Below are 15,507 nucleotides of genomic sequence, written 5' to 3'. Positions count from 1 at the left end.
CTTCCGGATAGTGCCATCTGGGAATATTTCTTGCCATGGAAATTTCAACTTGCACAAACCCTTTAGGCTGGGGGAGCAAAGCAAGTGCATTGTAGTTTTGGGGATGGCAGAACTTGGACTGCGTGGTTTTGGGGATGGCATCATTTGTCTGTTTTACCTTCCAGATCAGTCAGCGAAGGAAGGGGGTACACAAGCTGTGTTATTAGGTGTGGGGGCTATTTTTAGGGGCTATTGGCAATTACCTCCAACCTGTCTCCGCCCCGATCTGATAAGCAAATGGAGCAGGGATAGTATTTGTTTCCTCCGCCCCGCTTAAACCCGATCCGAATCCAAATATAGGTATTACGGAGTATATTTTTGTACATAAATGTCTAAATAAATTTCATTATTTTCATATAATAAGAGCAATATACCAATTAATAGAACATTAGTTTATGTCTTTGTTTTCTTTATTTCTATTGTTTTTAACTCATCAATTATCAATATCTTGTTTTCTTGTCAAAACACTTTAAAAAGAACAAAATTAATCAAATTCTTATGGTGAATGGAGACCCAATTATTCCCCTACCCTGGCAACTCCCCGATTTCCCCTGCTCTGACTCCTATCCGATATAGAATGGGGCAAGATTGGGGGATGCTAAATCCGACTCCAATCTATTCCATTGCCATCCCTAGTATTTGGAGAGTGATTTGGGTGGATTTGGGATGTGTTTTGGGCTGATTTGGGGCTTATTTAGGGGATATATATATCTGAGGGCTGTTTTTAAGAGATGATTTGGGCTGATTCGGAGAGTGCTTTTGGGGATGTTTTGGGAGTTAATTTTTTGAGGCAAGAGTAATGGAGTGTTGGTTGAGGCAGCCGCAATGAAGGCTAAGGGTGTTTTTCAAGCATTTGTTTGTAAAGTTAGCTCTTTGCTAACTGTTCGTGTTTTTTTTTTTTGGTTGGGCTTTCTTCTTCTTAGTTTTTTGTAAAGAAAGGAAAACTTCGAGAGGTGGAGAGATAGATTAGTAATTAGCGAGTAGCAGTAGTAGGAGGATATTATGCATTCTCTGACACTCTCTAAATGCCTTTCTTTTGTGATTGTAGTGGTCCCGTTGCGCTAAGGTTCTTATTTTTTGTTTTGCGAGACGGATCAATCTCTCACAATACATCACTTTTAATTTAAAAAATAAATACTTATTTTAGTTAGAAGAACAAGGCCCGGTTTCAATTTTTCTCCTTGTGATGAATGGAATTCTTTTGCTAAGCTAAAAAAAATTCGCAATTGCTTTCATTTGAAGACAACAAAAGAGATGGATTAAACTTCAATTTGCAAATGGAGTGGAGTGCAGTTAGTGTCTACTTTCATGCACATGGGTAGAGTTCGATTTCTGTAAGCATCTATCCCCTTTCCCAAGTTCCTTAGAGTAGAGTACATTAGGTTTAATGAATGACAAAAAAAAAAAAAAATTATTTTAACAAAAAAAATCCAAACCAAAATTTAATACTCCCTCCGTCCCTAAATAAGTGTTCGGCGCAGAAAACTAGGCTTTACAAAACATGCATATTTTTTATTAAAAAATTTAATTTTTTTTCACAATCTAATAGAACTCATTGTTATCTATTGATTTGTGAAAAAAAATTGATTTTTTTAACGAAACAAATGCTTCTTTTTTAAGGCCTAGTTTTGTGCGCCGGACACTTATTTAGGGATGGAGGGAGTAATATGAATATAGAAGTAACCTTTCTCTTCATTTTTTATGAACAACACGCAACAATAAAAGGTGAATTGCTGTCGAACAATGTCACTCCCAAATTTAATGACTGCCACTAATATAAGTTTGGATGTGTATCTAATCCATGTACACAATCAGCTTAATCAACATAACTGTACCACATTTGTGAAAGTTGATTGATTTTTAAAAGAACATTCATCCTTCATTTCCTCTCATTATAAATAAATGTGACAACAGTCAAATCTTTGATCTTCCGGTAAAATCTCCGTTTTTTTCCCTCAATTTTCGCACTCTCAAAATTTAGTAATTTGAGATAGTTTAAAAGACACTTTCACGATAGCGCTCGCGGTTCTACCCACTCACGCGCACAGGCACTACATGACCCCACGCATTGGGTCTAGAAAATTGGACACTTGAGATGATCGGGCCTGTGGTGATGGACTCCACGGATCTGGACAACACAGTAAAACATGAGACAAGGCCAATGTTTTCTTTTGGGTATATTTCACTTGCCTCCCCTGAGGTTCCTAACAAATATAGAGACGTTCCCTAAGGTCTCTAAAATGACATTGTCTTCCCTTACTCTATTTGACAATATACGTTTCTCTCCTTCCATTAAACTGTTGTTTGACTGTTAACTGAAAGATTTGAAGTCACATTTTTTAGTTCCTTCTTACTTTAAATGTCCTTCTCTATCCATGTTACCAATTCTACCAAACACTACTTGATTGTAATCATCCATCTCCACCATAGCACATCCTAATCATCATCATCTCCTTTCTCTCTCTCTCTCTCTCTCTCTCTCTCTCTCTCTCGTGCCCTACCATAATTAGTGGATAAGTGTCTCTAACTCAACGAGATACACAATTAATGTAAATTTGCAAAATACATACAAATCTGTTTATATACAGATATTTCTTAATGAAAGATGTCGATGATATTAGGAGTATATTTTCTAGGATGCAGAATTGGGATAGAAGGGCAGCATGCATGTATTTTGGTTTCTTGTGTTGGCCATTAACACATCTATTTGTTCTTTATTGGAGAGAGAAATAAGCACCGGACATTATTTGGAAACCTAATTCGAAGGTGCACAATTTTGGAGAAAAGAGGGAGCCAACTAATTGAAGAACGCGGAAAAATCTAATTCATTTAAACGCCAAGTTAAACACCATTTGCAGACTAATTGATAGTAGAAAGGTAAAGTAAGGGAGGTCTTTGTCATTTTCGAAACCTCAGGAGAAATGTCTTCGTATTTGTTAGAAACCTCAGGGAGGCCAGTAAAATTTGACCCTTTCTTTTGTTTTCCTCATGGGAAATGGGTCCCAACATCCTGTAATCCTAGCTGTTCAAAAAATTAATAAACATTCTGGGTAGTAACCTGGACCCCGGGATGCTATCAAGCGATCCCTGCCGAGTTTCGAGGGCATTCGGACCGTCTATCTCAATAATCAATGGTCCAGATTGAAAACAAACTCTTCTAAGAAAGAGAGTTTAACTCTTCCTTGAAAGAATTCGTTTTTCAATCCGTATTGCTGAAAATACTTTTGCATGGTTCGAATGTGCTTTTACACCCGCTCGGCATGGTACTTGGTAGGGACTGTTTGACAGCTTCCCTAGATCTATCCGTAACCGGTCCTGCCGTCCTGTATCTATACAAATACGGAGTACAATAATGCTGTCAAGCGGGGTGCTTAGCAGCGGTGCCGAGCGGTTGACTTAACTGTTTATCTCGGCAATCGATGGCTCGAATATTAATCCGAGCAACAGACAATTCAAATTTTTATACACTCAAATTAGATTCGAAACATTCGTGCAGAGATCAACGGCCAGATCGACTGCTTGACACTGCTGTCAAACGCCTCATCTCCCAATCCAAGGAAAGAAACGTCCTAACGAGTTGACGGATCAAAAAATGAAAACGTACAAGATACGTCTTCTAATTGTCTACCAAGTACCAACCATCACTCAAGCATACGGGCGGACTTCTCCAAATGAGATTGACCTGAACCAAAACACCGGAGCCAGAAACCCAAAACCCTAGATGAAAGCCCACATGAAAATTTTCCTACCCAGGTAGTTTTCTTCCCCAATTTCCCAAGAAAAAGCCAAACAGGGAACAGAAAGCTGAAAAATCGTTGATGGGTATGGTCCCAAATCAGAGGGTCACGAGACTGGGTCAGACCCACGACGAAATACCCGTGTCCAATTCCAATGGAGCTTCTTCTTCAACCGCTACTGCGAAAAAAAGATGGTACAATTTGATGCCACTGTTGGTAGTCCTGGTCGTTGTAGCAGAGATAGGGTTTTTAGGCCGGCTCGACATGGCCAAGAACGCTGCGATGTTGGCTGACTCGTTCTACCAGTTCACGACGTCGTTTTCGTCGGCGGGGGATTCGGGGACGGAGGAGGAGTTCGGGTCAGGCTTGGTGGGTATTGATCGGGGCGCCGAGGCTGGTGGGTGCGAGGAGTGGTTGTTGAGAGAAGACTCTGTGGTGTATTCTAGGGATTTTGAGAAGGAACCAGTCTTGGTTAATGGTGGTGATCAGGTTTGGTTTGAATTAGTCCTATAGACATGTTTTGCGTTTATGTTTTTTTTTTTTTAAATAACTCAAGCACGCACTCGACTAATCATGGACCAATCCCACCGCCTACTTGCGGGGATCCCAATTAAAGTCAGAACAAAGCTCCGTATGGATTGGCCTCAAAGGAGTTGATAGAGGTTTCGAACCTAAGACCTTAAAAGAGAGCAAACCCCTGAGTCCCACGCCTTGACCACTAGGCCAACCCCTTGGGGTTTGTTTTGCGTTTATATTGCTGTTTGAGTTTTGCTTTGATGTGGACTTTTGTTCCCGTTAATTGTCCGTCAACAGATGTTGTGTTGATCCATCGAATTAGTTTTGGGTTGGCAATTATGGTTAATTGATTGACTAAAATAGTAGTCATGATACTTATTCAGTCTTTTTTCTTGAGCAGTAGTACTTGTAACTTGTAAGGGATGTATATATGTATCAAAAATGTCCAGGGAGAACTACGAATGATGGAGACAATGATACAAAACGAAGAGAGCCCGATACTCCTATCTTATGATGCGATACATGTTTATAGTCATGTTCACGTATAGACTCGCATTTTGAATGTACGATGCTTTTACTTCTATTATCAGTTTGTGTAACTTTGTGGAACATGTTAGTTGTGCTGTAGTTAAATACTTGAGAAGTTGAGAGCTTGTTCAGGCTAGTGATCTGTAGTATTGAGAAGAAGGATATCAAAGAAGTTCAGAATTCAAGAGTGCCGTTGTATTTTTGCCGAATTCTTGCTCTCTTCATTATCGTATTTGTTGGTTATGCATTGGGTGGTCGTGATTTGGTAGGTCGTAGTTTGCCAACTTGCCATAGTCTAGCGGAGATGTCTTGGTAATAAATGTCTTCATGAATCTACAAAATGAAAGACATTTGAGAAACATCACTGTAATTTTGTCACCTTCTTTTTAAAATTTCGAGCGGTATCGTGTCAAAAATTTTACTAGAAATGTGTAATACATCATACCTTTCTCGTTTATTCTTTAAATGCCCAGTCCTTACAATTTTTCCTTTTTGAAAAATTTTCTTCTTCAAAGTCTTTATTTTTTCAATTACCATCTAAGTTGTGTTATTTTATGTTTGATATGTATGTTCTGCATGCTTCTCTCTAGGAGTGGAAGTCTTGTGCTGTGGGGTGTAAATTTCAGTTTAATGCCAATCAGAAGCCTGATGCTACTTTTGGGGTAGCTCAACAACCTGGGACAGCCAATGTGCTTCGATCAATGGAATCATCTCACTACTACTCTGAGAATAACATTGATCTTGCAAGACGGTGGGTAAGCACACTCAGAGATGACTCCTTTGTTGTTTTTGATACTCTAAAAGAATAGGCAAGCATTTAGAGAAACGCTCAGTGTAAAATCTGCAGCCAAGAAAATCTTCGAACAGCCCAAAACATTCTATGTATCCTTTGTGCGCACGCAGATTGAAAGTTTGTGCTTAAGTATAGGGTACGATGTAAGTGCAAAAGAAGTTTTGCTTTTGGTCTTATGAAGTTAGTAGTAACTAGTATAATTTAAAGCAAGAAAATTCTTTTCTAGAACGCTGTGCTCAAATACGCGTATGTTATATACTCCCTCTGTCCCAAATTGGATGTCAATTTTTGATATCCCTGCCAATTTCAACTCCTTATATCTTTCAATATGAATCTCAAAAAATATGCAATATGGATCTTATTTGATAGTTCTCGATTAGTTCTAATATACAAAGTTTTCAAACTCATGAAAAACATTATATAGTAGATTGAAAGATATAAGTGATGAAAAATGACACATTATAGATTGAAAGATATAAGCGATGAAAAATGACACGGGTTTCAAAAATTGTCATTCTTTTTGGGACGGAGGGAGTAGTAGGTGATGCACATGCTTGAACAATCTAATTGACTTTAAGAATATAATACTATCCATTGTGTAACTACTATTTTTTTTTTGCGGTGGTGGGGGTATCCATGTTCTGTTTTTTGAGCTGTTTCAGTTGCCTGATCATTTTTTCCCCCTCCTTTTACTTGCCTTTCTGGTATCATCCATGTTTATCTTCAGATCTTCTTATTGAATATGCAGTAAGTGAAATGGCATTGCTAGTTGTTACTAGAGAGAACGGAAAAATTGTAGAATCTTGGCCCTGCATAATGGCGGTATTTGAAAAAGTTGGTTATCATCCTTTCTGGTATCATCCATGTTCACGCCATGTTCACGCCATGCTTTTTCCTTTTTGAAAAAGTTGGTTATACATAATGGCGGTATTTGCATCATGTTACTGACATTAACACTGACAACTGACAAGTGGCACCAAGAAAACCCTTTGTCTCCTATCTGTTTTGCTTGTCCTTGTTTCTCAACATAGATTACAGAAGATATGGATAGTTTGTTTAGCAATAGAAATTACTTGTGGTTCAAAACTCTAGTAAGACCAAGTATAGTTAAACTGACCTCAATTTTCCTCGTGTACTAGGAGGGGATATAACATTGTAATGACAACTAGTCTCTCATCAGATGTCCCTGTTGGTTACTTCTCTTGGGCTGAGTATGATATTATGGCCCCACCTCAAGCAAAGACAGAGAAAGCTCTGGCAGCAGCTTTCATTTCCAATTGTGGTGCTCGCAACTTTCGTTTACAAGCTCTTGAAGCACTTGAAAAAGCAAAGGTCTCTATAGATTCTTATGGCAGTTGTCATCGTAATCATGATGGAAGAGGTGTGCACATTGTATTCTTGAGTTTTCTTCATTTAAAATAATTTCTTAATGTTAATAATACTATTATTCGTTTGAGGTCGTATATCATTTTTTGATTTTGCTCGTGTTTATATTCGGATTATCTCGGCACTTGCAAGTTGCAACATTGTTAGATTGAATGCTCCTATGTTATTGCTATTTTGTTATGCAACATTAATACTTGCAGTCCTTTCTTTCGTAACTTTTAAGCTTGTATGATAACTTCTCTTGCTAGATGTGAGCTTCTTGCGTGTTTGCTTTTAGAGTAGTTTTGAATCCTTAACTATTGTGGTGCACCATTATAATTTTCTTCATATTTGGTTGGTTTGTTGGGGGATACATTGGTAATTTTCTAGATGTGACCATTTAATGCAGTCTCATCGGTTCCGTAAATGCTTCAGGATATTGAGACCGAGTCTCTGTGCAGTATAAGTCTTGAAAGTGTAACAACAAAAGGAAGGTTGTGATGCCTTTTGATTTTGGTATGGTTCGAGTTTAGTTTAAAAGTGCATTTATGGACGAAAGGTTCTGATAAATATGCAAGTGTATGCATACCTTCTTTACAAAAAGTTTAGATTAGTCTTGACTGTACTTTCCCTCTGTAGTTCTAATTATACAGGTGTTTATATTGACTGGTTTCCCTTTAATCCAAAGAATTTTGTGAATTCCTCGGCTGTGGTGAACATTCATATTGCCTTGTGATTCGTGAAGTTGTCATTTGTTGCAGTTGGCCCATTCTTTCTACACTGTAAATGTGTATAATAAATATTTAATGAGAAGTAGTGTGTGAAATAGATAAAATGGGAGAAGATAATTGCTGTGTGGAGTGTATATTTATGTTGTTCTTTGCTCCGCAATATTAGGCAGCTTGTTGGATTTATGCTATGAAACTTATTTGCATTAGCAGAAGTAGTCAATGTATCTATGCAATTAGAGCTCAAAAGGTGGGACTGCATATTGCGTACATACTTCTGTTGAGAAATCAAGAATAACATCTCTTTCCTGAAGATGTTAGAGATTTTGGTACGAGTTCCATGCTTAAGTACGTGAGTTGGTACTAAATGTTTATAAGTACTTATTTTGCAACGGTATGCTCATCTAGAAGAAGTCAACTAGTATCAATTAATTCCAAGAACTTGACGACAAAATTATATTACTATCTGTAGTCAATCACGTCTTTGCTTACCAACTGTAGCAGAACTAGTATAAAATCATAGCTGTTTGTGAAATTGTTGCAGTGGACAAAGTGACAACTCTGAAGCGCTACAAATTTAGCTTGGCCTTTGAGAATTCGAACGAGGAGGACTATGTAACTGAAAAGTTCTTCCAGTCTCTTGTTGCTGGTATGATATTAAACTCTTTCCTGCATTTTTTTTTACTCTTGATGCCTCTGTTATGTTTCTAAACTTATATGTTTTTTTTTGCGTGTGTGATGTTCGTATTTCCATGAGGGTTTTGTTGGTTTTTAGAGTCCTATTCTCCCTCCATTTTTCTGGTAGTATCCCACTATCCCTGAAATCTAAATCCTGGAATTCACCACGCATTTAAGTTGTATAGTTGTTGAACTAATCTCTAAAGGATCAAAAAGCAAGTTGTTTAAATTGGTATTGCTGTTCCTTTCAAAAAATAAATAAATGGCATTGCTGCTGTTTGAGCCTCGAGCTGCAATTATGGCTGATGTGTGGAATGGAATAGTTATCTGAAATCGAACATTATTTCGCATTGGGAATGGCCCTCCTACTAAGAAAGGAACATATGCTTTTCTCCTTATCATCTTCTTGGAGTGATTTGGGAGGAATTGTTAACAAGTTTCTAATGAATTTTTATTCTTTTTTGCTAAGCAATGAAATTTTACTTGGTTCATGAATCATATGCATAATGGGAAAAAATCCTTAAATATGTTTAATAATGCTGATGAAAGGAAATTTTGCCAAAAATCTTAGGTTGTGTTCCTGTGGTTGTTGGTGCACCAAATATTCTAGATTTTGCTCCTTCTCCGGATTCAATCCTACATATTAGGGAGCTGAAAGATGCTGAATCTGTTGCCAACACCATGAAATCCCTTGCTGAAAATTCTGATGCATACAATCAATCATTAAGGTATGCCTTTATGTGTGACCATTTTCCCAGTCTTTTGACTGTTTTCGGCGATTTTGATTGAAATACAGTATACAAAGGCTGAAGGCCCTCAACTACTATCTGGTTCCTCAGATATGTCCTCTGTAGCTTCTGCTTATCGTTTGCAACTTGGGGATATTTATTTTTCAGGTGGAAGTTTGAGGGGCCATCTGATTCTTTCAAAGCACTTGTTGATATGGCAGCAGTCCACTCATCATGCCGCCTATGCATTTACCTGGCAACAACGATCCATGAGAAAGAAGAACAGACCCCAGCTTTTCTGAAACGTCCATGCAAGTGTACCAGAGGCTTAGAAACGGTCTACCATGTATATGTAAGGGAAAGGGGCAGATTTGAGATGGAGTCCATCTTCTTGAGGTAAATCTCAATTTATTCATCAACAGTTTTAATTGTTTACACATTTAGGATTGTATGTGTATTGATTTGCTTGATGCCTAAGATAGTGTGTAAAGAGTCTAAAGACACATTTAGGATTGTATGTGTATTGATTTGCTTGATGCCTAAGATAGTGTGTAAAGAGTCTAAAGACCTTAGTGCACGGAACGGGATTGGGAGCAGAAGCGGGGTAATATAGAAGCTCCCAAGGTTGGGAGCATGAAAGGAAGTATACTAAACTTACGAAGATGTAGCATTGAATATACACTTTAGAATCATTTTAGGGAGTAAAATTATGGGCCAAGTCCACCATAAGTGTAAGCAATGGGCTAGTGTTAGGCATCCCGTGTTAGTTTAGGTCTTTCACTCTCCCTAGCATTTTTGGTTGGAACACTTCAATCACTGATTTAGGGAGACAAATGTTAAATAATCCTCCACTTTCTGGTTTTTCAGGGCTTGGGTACGAGAAAGAATCGTGGAAATCTGATTGTTTTCTTAACTATTCCATCTAACGGACTCTGTTTTACGTGAGCAAACCACCTTTGACGATTTCTTTCAACTGATCTTCAAAATACCAAGAGATACCAACTTATCTACAATAATACTGCTAAGCAAGAAATACCAACTTTGCTTCTTTTTTCTTTTTTTTTCTCTATCACGTCAATATTAATTCATCAGCTTTGTCCGGCTAAAACTCTTGGTGAAGTTTGAGATATTTCCACAATGTCGACCCCACTTCACTTAGCGACTGACCACAAGACTAGAAATTTTGCATTTAAACAATCCATGTGGCGTTCAAACATTCCCTAGTCTCGTTCATATCCTTGCTATAGAGTTGTGACTCGTGATTTTGTCAGGTTGTCAAATTTGACTCTAGAGGCCTTGGAATCTGCTGTGCTCTCGAAATTCAAGGCTTTGAAACACGTACCCATCTGGAAACCGGAACGACCGGAAAGCATAAGAGGCGGGAACGAGCTCAAAATCTACAGAGTATATCCTGTTGGCAAGACACAGAGGGAAGCTTTGTATACCTTCAGATTTGAAGGGGATGCTGAATTCAGAAGTCACATTGAAAGGAACCCTTGTGCAAAATTCGAAGTCATTTTTGTGTAGATTATTGTTAAGGCCTTTTGCATTTTTAATTTGACATTTTCCCCCTTATTTTTGCAAATGGGACCTTATTTTGCAGATTTGCATGTCTTTTTTATTCATCCTATAATTTCACACTAGAATTTGGGGAGAGATGCGGCTTATCAGTCTCAATTAAAGTTTTAGCTCCCAGTTACTTTTTAAGTCCAAATTTATACTCCTTCTCTTCCAAAGAGTTAGGGTTGTTTGGTAACCTAAATTCAACACTTAAAACTGAATCAATTAAGTAATAAGTGATTTAGAGCATTCGCAATAGTAATAATCAAAATTAATAATCAAAATGTGTCACGTCAGTATTTGATTATTCATTTAGTCCATAATCAAACTTAACCACCTTTATCACTACATTGGTTATTTTTGCATCTTTAACCAAAAAAATCTTCAATACTCAATGCACATTTGTTCAATTGCAAAAAATGAGTTTCAATCACACGTCTGACCACATCATATTATTCGTCTCAATGAGATGATTGCAATATGCGGTGTTTTTGAGTTTTGAGTTTGGTTATTGAGTTTTGGTAAAAATTGTTAAGTTTGGTTATAGAATGAATGAAATTTGGTTATTTGCTAAAAAGAATTGTAATTTTACTTATTACAATGTGGGGTATTTTTTGAGTATTATTGTTAAATTTACTTATCCACACCAATTTGCTTATTACAGTAGGGACGCCCTTAGAAGGTTTGATAATAACATTTTACCTTGCTTAACAAATTAAGTGCCACTTAAAATGTATGCTAACAAGGGCTTGTTTGATAACTTAAATTCAGCACTTAAAACTGAATCAATTAAGTAATAAGTGATTTAGTAGGTTTGATAACGATATTATACCAAACATTGCTTAACAAATTAAGTGCTACTTAAAATGTAGGCTAAAAAGTTGAAAAAAATTAAGTAGCTTTGAGCTACTTAATTCTGGCTGAATTCTTGTGTACGTGCATTTAATCACCATACCACCACCACCACTCTTACAACCATACCACCACCACCACTCCACCACCACACGTCGCCACCATCACCATCACCACTATCACCACCACCACCACCACCACCACTTCGCCACCAACACCACCACTCCACACCACCACCACCATCATTCCCACCACCACCACCACCACCACCACCTCCACCACCTCCACCACCACTCCTCCACCACCACCATCACTCCCTTATCACTCCATCACCATCACCACCACCACTACCACACTGTCGCCGCCGCTGCCACCACCACAATGCCACCATTGCAACTATCCTTCCACCAACACCACTCACTGTAACTATTACACTGTCACTCCACTGCCACCACCACCACCACCACTCGCTGTCACCGTTACATCACCATCACACCACCACCACCATTACACCATTATCTCCAGCACTCCAACGCCGCCACCACCACTGCCGCCGCCACCACTCCATTACCACCACCACCACCACCACAATCACCATTCCACCATTATTATAAGTACATTGTGATCATTAGTAAATTAAGAGAGAATCAAAACTAAAATTAATTTATCATTTTTTTAATTCAGTACTTAATATGTTTACCAAACAGCTTTTCAGCTTAAAAAATTCAGCATTCAGCTTTTAATACTTAATTTTTCAGCATTCAGTTTCAGTTTTCAATTTTATCAAACAGACCCCAAGTTGAAAAAAAAAGTAGCTCTGAGCTACTTAATTCTGGCTGAATTATTGTGTACTTGCATGTAACCATCATACCACCACCACCACCACTTCTACAACCACTCCACCACCACCACCACTATTACCACCATTACCATCACTACACCACCACCACCACTACCACTTTAGCCCACCACCAATACCACGCCGCGCCGCCACCACCACCACCACCATTACAACATCACCATTGCACAACCATCACTCCACCGCTACCAGTCACTGCCACCAATACACCACCATCACTCTACCGCCGCCACTCCACCATTACCATAAGTACGTTGTGACCATTATTAAATTAAGAGAGAATCAGAACTAAAATTAATTCATTATTTTTTTAAAATTCAGTGCTTGATATGTTTTTATCAAATAGCTTTTTAGCTTAAAAAATTCAGCATTCAGTTGTGGGCACGCCACCTGAAAATTTTGCTTGTGAAATTGGGTGCGGCCCTTTTTGTTTGGAAGAGCGCGGCGAAACGCCTCGATTCAGAGTCGCCACTCGGGTTTTAGCGGTGAAAGCACCCAAGGAACCGAACTCGAAAATGTTTGCCACGTTTGTTTGATTTTGGAAAAGGCTTGTAGACTGGTCCATCGTCACCTTCGATATCTGAGGTTCGGGAGCCAGGTTAGAGAAGGGAAGGGTTTTATGGCACCCCCTCTCGCCCAATCCGGAGATTGGTCTCTACTCGGGCATTTTGTAAAAACGTTTGCATTTTTCTCTCATTTGGTCATCTTTTAGCCAGTTAGGGCGGGGGAGCAGCTAATGGGGATTAAAATTGTGACAAGTTGCAGTTAAGTGACAAAATGCTTCATGAATGACTTGCTTGCAATGATAAACATAGATTGAGAACAAGCACTGGACGACCCGATTGAATTTGAAGTTTGCTGCCCTAAAGGAGCATGGGCAGGGTCCGCACCAGCATGCACTGGCCGAACCAGTGCATGCAGAGACGACCTGCGCACGCCACAACCTGACTGGCGTACTTCACTCTCCAGGTTTCACAGTCTTTGTTTGCAATCCTCTGGGCTCTGGAAAAGGACCAGCGCACACCCAGGACAAACCACACAGTTAGTAGAGCAAAATATTCATAGTTACAGACAGATGAGGTAACTGGAAGCCATAAAAATAGACAAAAAAAACCCCCCTAAACAGAGTGGGGACATAAAAAGGCCAAGTTTAAGCTAAAATGTAAGGGCCAGCCACTGGATCCTGGGACAAACTGCCGTACGCCACTTACGGATAGCCGTACGCCACTTTGACCTTGATCCAATGCTTGGCTTTGCATCATCTGGGCTTTGGAACATGACCAGAAGGATCCCAGAGGCCTTTTAAACAAGCAAAGAGTAAGCAATAACTACTACATCTAAACAGTTCTAAACATACAGAAAGCAGTAAACTGGTTATTTAGCATGCAAGGGTGATTGACAGAAAGATAAGATGATAGAAATAGTGATCCATGATCCCCACGCCAGTAGTGCTCGTTTTGCCATTACTGGCGTACGGCATAGGCGTACTGGCGTGCGCCATATTCCATCTCATACGATTGTTGTATTTCGCCAGTTTAAGGCCAGGACTAGTATTGTTTACCAGCCTGGGCCTTACTGGTTCCCCTTAGGGGTCGAAAACAGAAAAGACGTAAAGGTGGTATACCTTTTGGTATTGAGGTTTGAAGGTTGTGTTGAGCTTTAGAGGTTGAAGATGGAGGTTGTATGGTGACTGAACATCAGTGGGTGTATGGAAGTAGACTTCTTTCCTTTCTCTTTCAATAGAAGAAGAAGAAGAGCAAAAAGAGAGGAGAAGGGAGCTTTATGCTTCTTGTTACCCAAATTATGCAACCCAGAGGGGGGGTGAATAGGATTGCTAGTAATAATTACCAATAAAAATTTATCTCTAACAATATATGCAAACAATAAGTATGCAATCAAAATAGAGAGATAGAGAGATAGAACCCGTTTATAGTGGTTCGGTCCGGATTTGTCCACGGTCCGGCCCTACTCCACTTCTCCTCAAGCAATTACTTGAAGGTTAGACTAATCTTTAAAAGATTACAACTTGTAAGTCTTGCGGGTGCTTACAAGAACCGAATGCCTCTAGCTTTCCCGAGGAGCTAGCACAACCGCAAGAATTTTCTCCGAAAACTTCTCAAAAACAATAACACCCAAATTCCAACCCGAATTTGGTCTTCTAAGCTTTCAAGTGTTTGACTCAAACACTCACTTAGGAAATACAAGTATGTGAAGAAGGTATGAAAATTATCGCTCACGACTTGTACAAATTTTCTCTCAAGAATAATATGAAAGTGGAAGAACAATGAGAATTTTTGGCTTTGATCTTTTGAGAATTTGCTCTTGCAATAATATGGAATGTTGTAGCTTGTGTATGTACTCATTAATGAGTTCTTGATGCCTTATATAGCCATCCATATGCTTCCTAGCCGTTGGAAACTAGCCGTTGGAACTAGCCGTTGGAAACTAGCCGTTGGAAACTAGCCGTTTGAAACTAGCCGTTGGAAACTAGCCGTTGGAAACTAGCCGTTTGATAGAGTGGTCATCCGGGTGGTCGTCCGGTTGTCACAGCTTTCTGTTCAGACAGCCGGCTTGTCAGCCGGTTCGTCAACCTGTGGCTCACAATTTCATCTAAATAAACCGTTAAAGCATGTATTGAGCTCAATAAAGTCTTTGTAAATATAAATCATGAATCCAAGAGACTTTATGCTATATTTCAAGGTCACGAAAATATTTAATTCGGGAATCGACTTTTCGATAATTTTGTATTTGCCGAATAAAAATATCATTGAATTAATCATCAAAATAATTAATAGAGATGCATATAAATTTTCACAAATTATAATGCATACATTTTTCAACAATCTCCCCCTTTTTGATGATGACACAAAATGATAGTTTTTATTCAAGTAGGAGTTATGCCAATCTCCCCCTTAATACATGCACCAAAGCAGTTATCTATGATCAACGAGTAATAGCAATAATCATCAGATCATAGCAAGCAATTTTTTAAATTTGCCCAAAATGGCAAGATAGATCAATTAAAACTTGGCTTTTTATAAAACTTGGCTTTTTCTCCCCCTGTGACATCATAAAAAAAAACTAAAAAGAGAAAAACAATAGGGCCATGGTTCCAGCACCATGC

General features: G+C 38.8%; 1 protein-coding gene across 1 annotated transcript; it reads left to right on the top strand.

Annotated features, from left to right (window-relative positions):
* The first annotated feature begins 3,644 nt into the window (after positions 1–3,644).
* LOC131327961 (glycoprotein 3-alpha-L-fucosyltransferase A) lies at positions 3,645–10,826 on the top strand. Its single transcript, XM_058361074.1, has 7 exons — positions 3,645–4,265; positions 5,411–5,571; positions 6,753–6,994; positions 8,251–8,355; positions 8,956–9,112; positions 9,281–9,508; positions 10,384–10,826. The coding sequence occupies exons 1-7, from the start codon at positions 3,858–3,860 to the stop codon at positions 10,637–10,639; spliced, it is 1,557 nt and encodes a 518-aa protein (XP_058217057.1). The 5' UTR covers positions 3,645–3,857; the 3' UTR covers positions 10,640–10,826.
* Positions 10,827–15,507: the final 4,681 nt, after the last annotated feature.

The sequence above is a fragment of the Rhododendron vialii genome, chromosome 5a (genome assembly GCF_030253575.1).
Source record: "Rhododendron vialii isolate Sample 1 chromosome 5a, ASM3025357v1".
Classification (NCBI taxonomy): Eukaryota; Viridiplantae; Streptophyta; class Magnoliopsida; order Ericales; family Ericaceae; genus Rhododendron; species Rhododendron vialii.
This window is presented reverse-complemented; position numbering and strand designations above follow the sequence as displayed.

Coding starts and splice junctions, on each gene's coding strand:
- LOC131327961 (XM_058361074.1), top strand. CDS start 3,858: ATGGGTATGGTCCCAAATCAGAGGGTCACGAGACTGGGTCAGACCCAC. Junction 4,266..5,410: donor TGGTTAATGGTGGTGATCAG/GTTTGGTTTGAA, acceptor GCTTCTCTCTAG/GAGTGGAAGTCTTGTGCTGT. Junction 9,509..10,383: donor ATGGAGTCCATCTTCTTGAG/GTAAATCTCAAT, acceptor TGATTTTGTCAG/GTTGTCAAATTTGACTCTAG.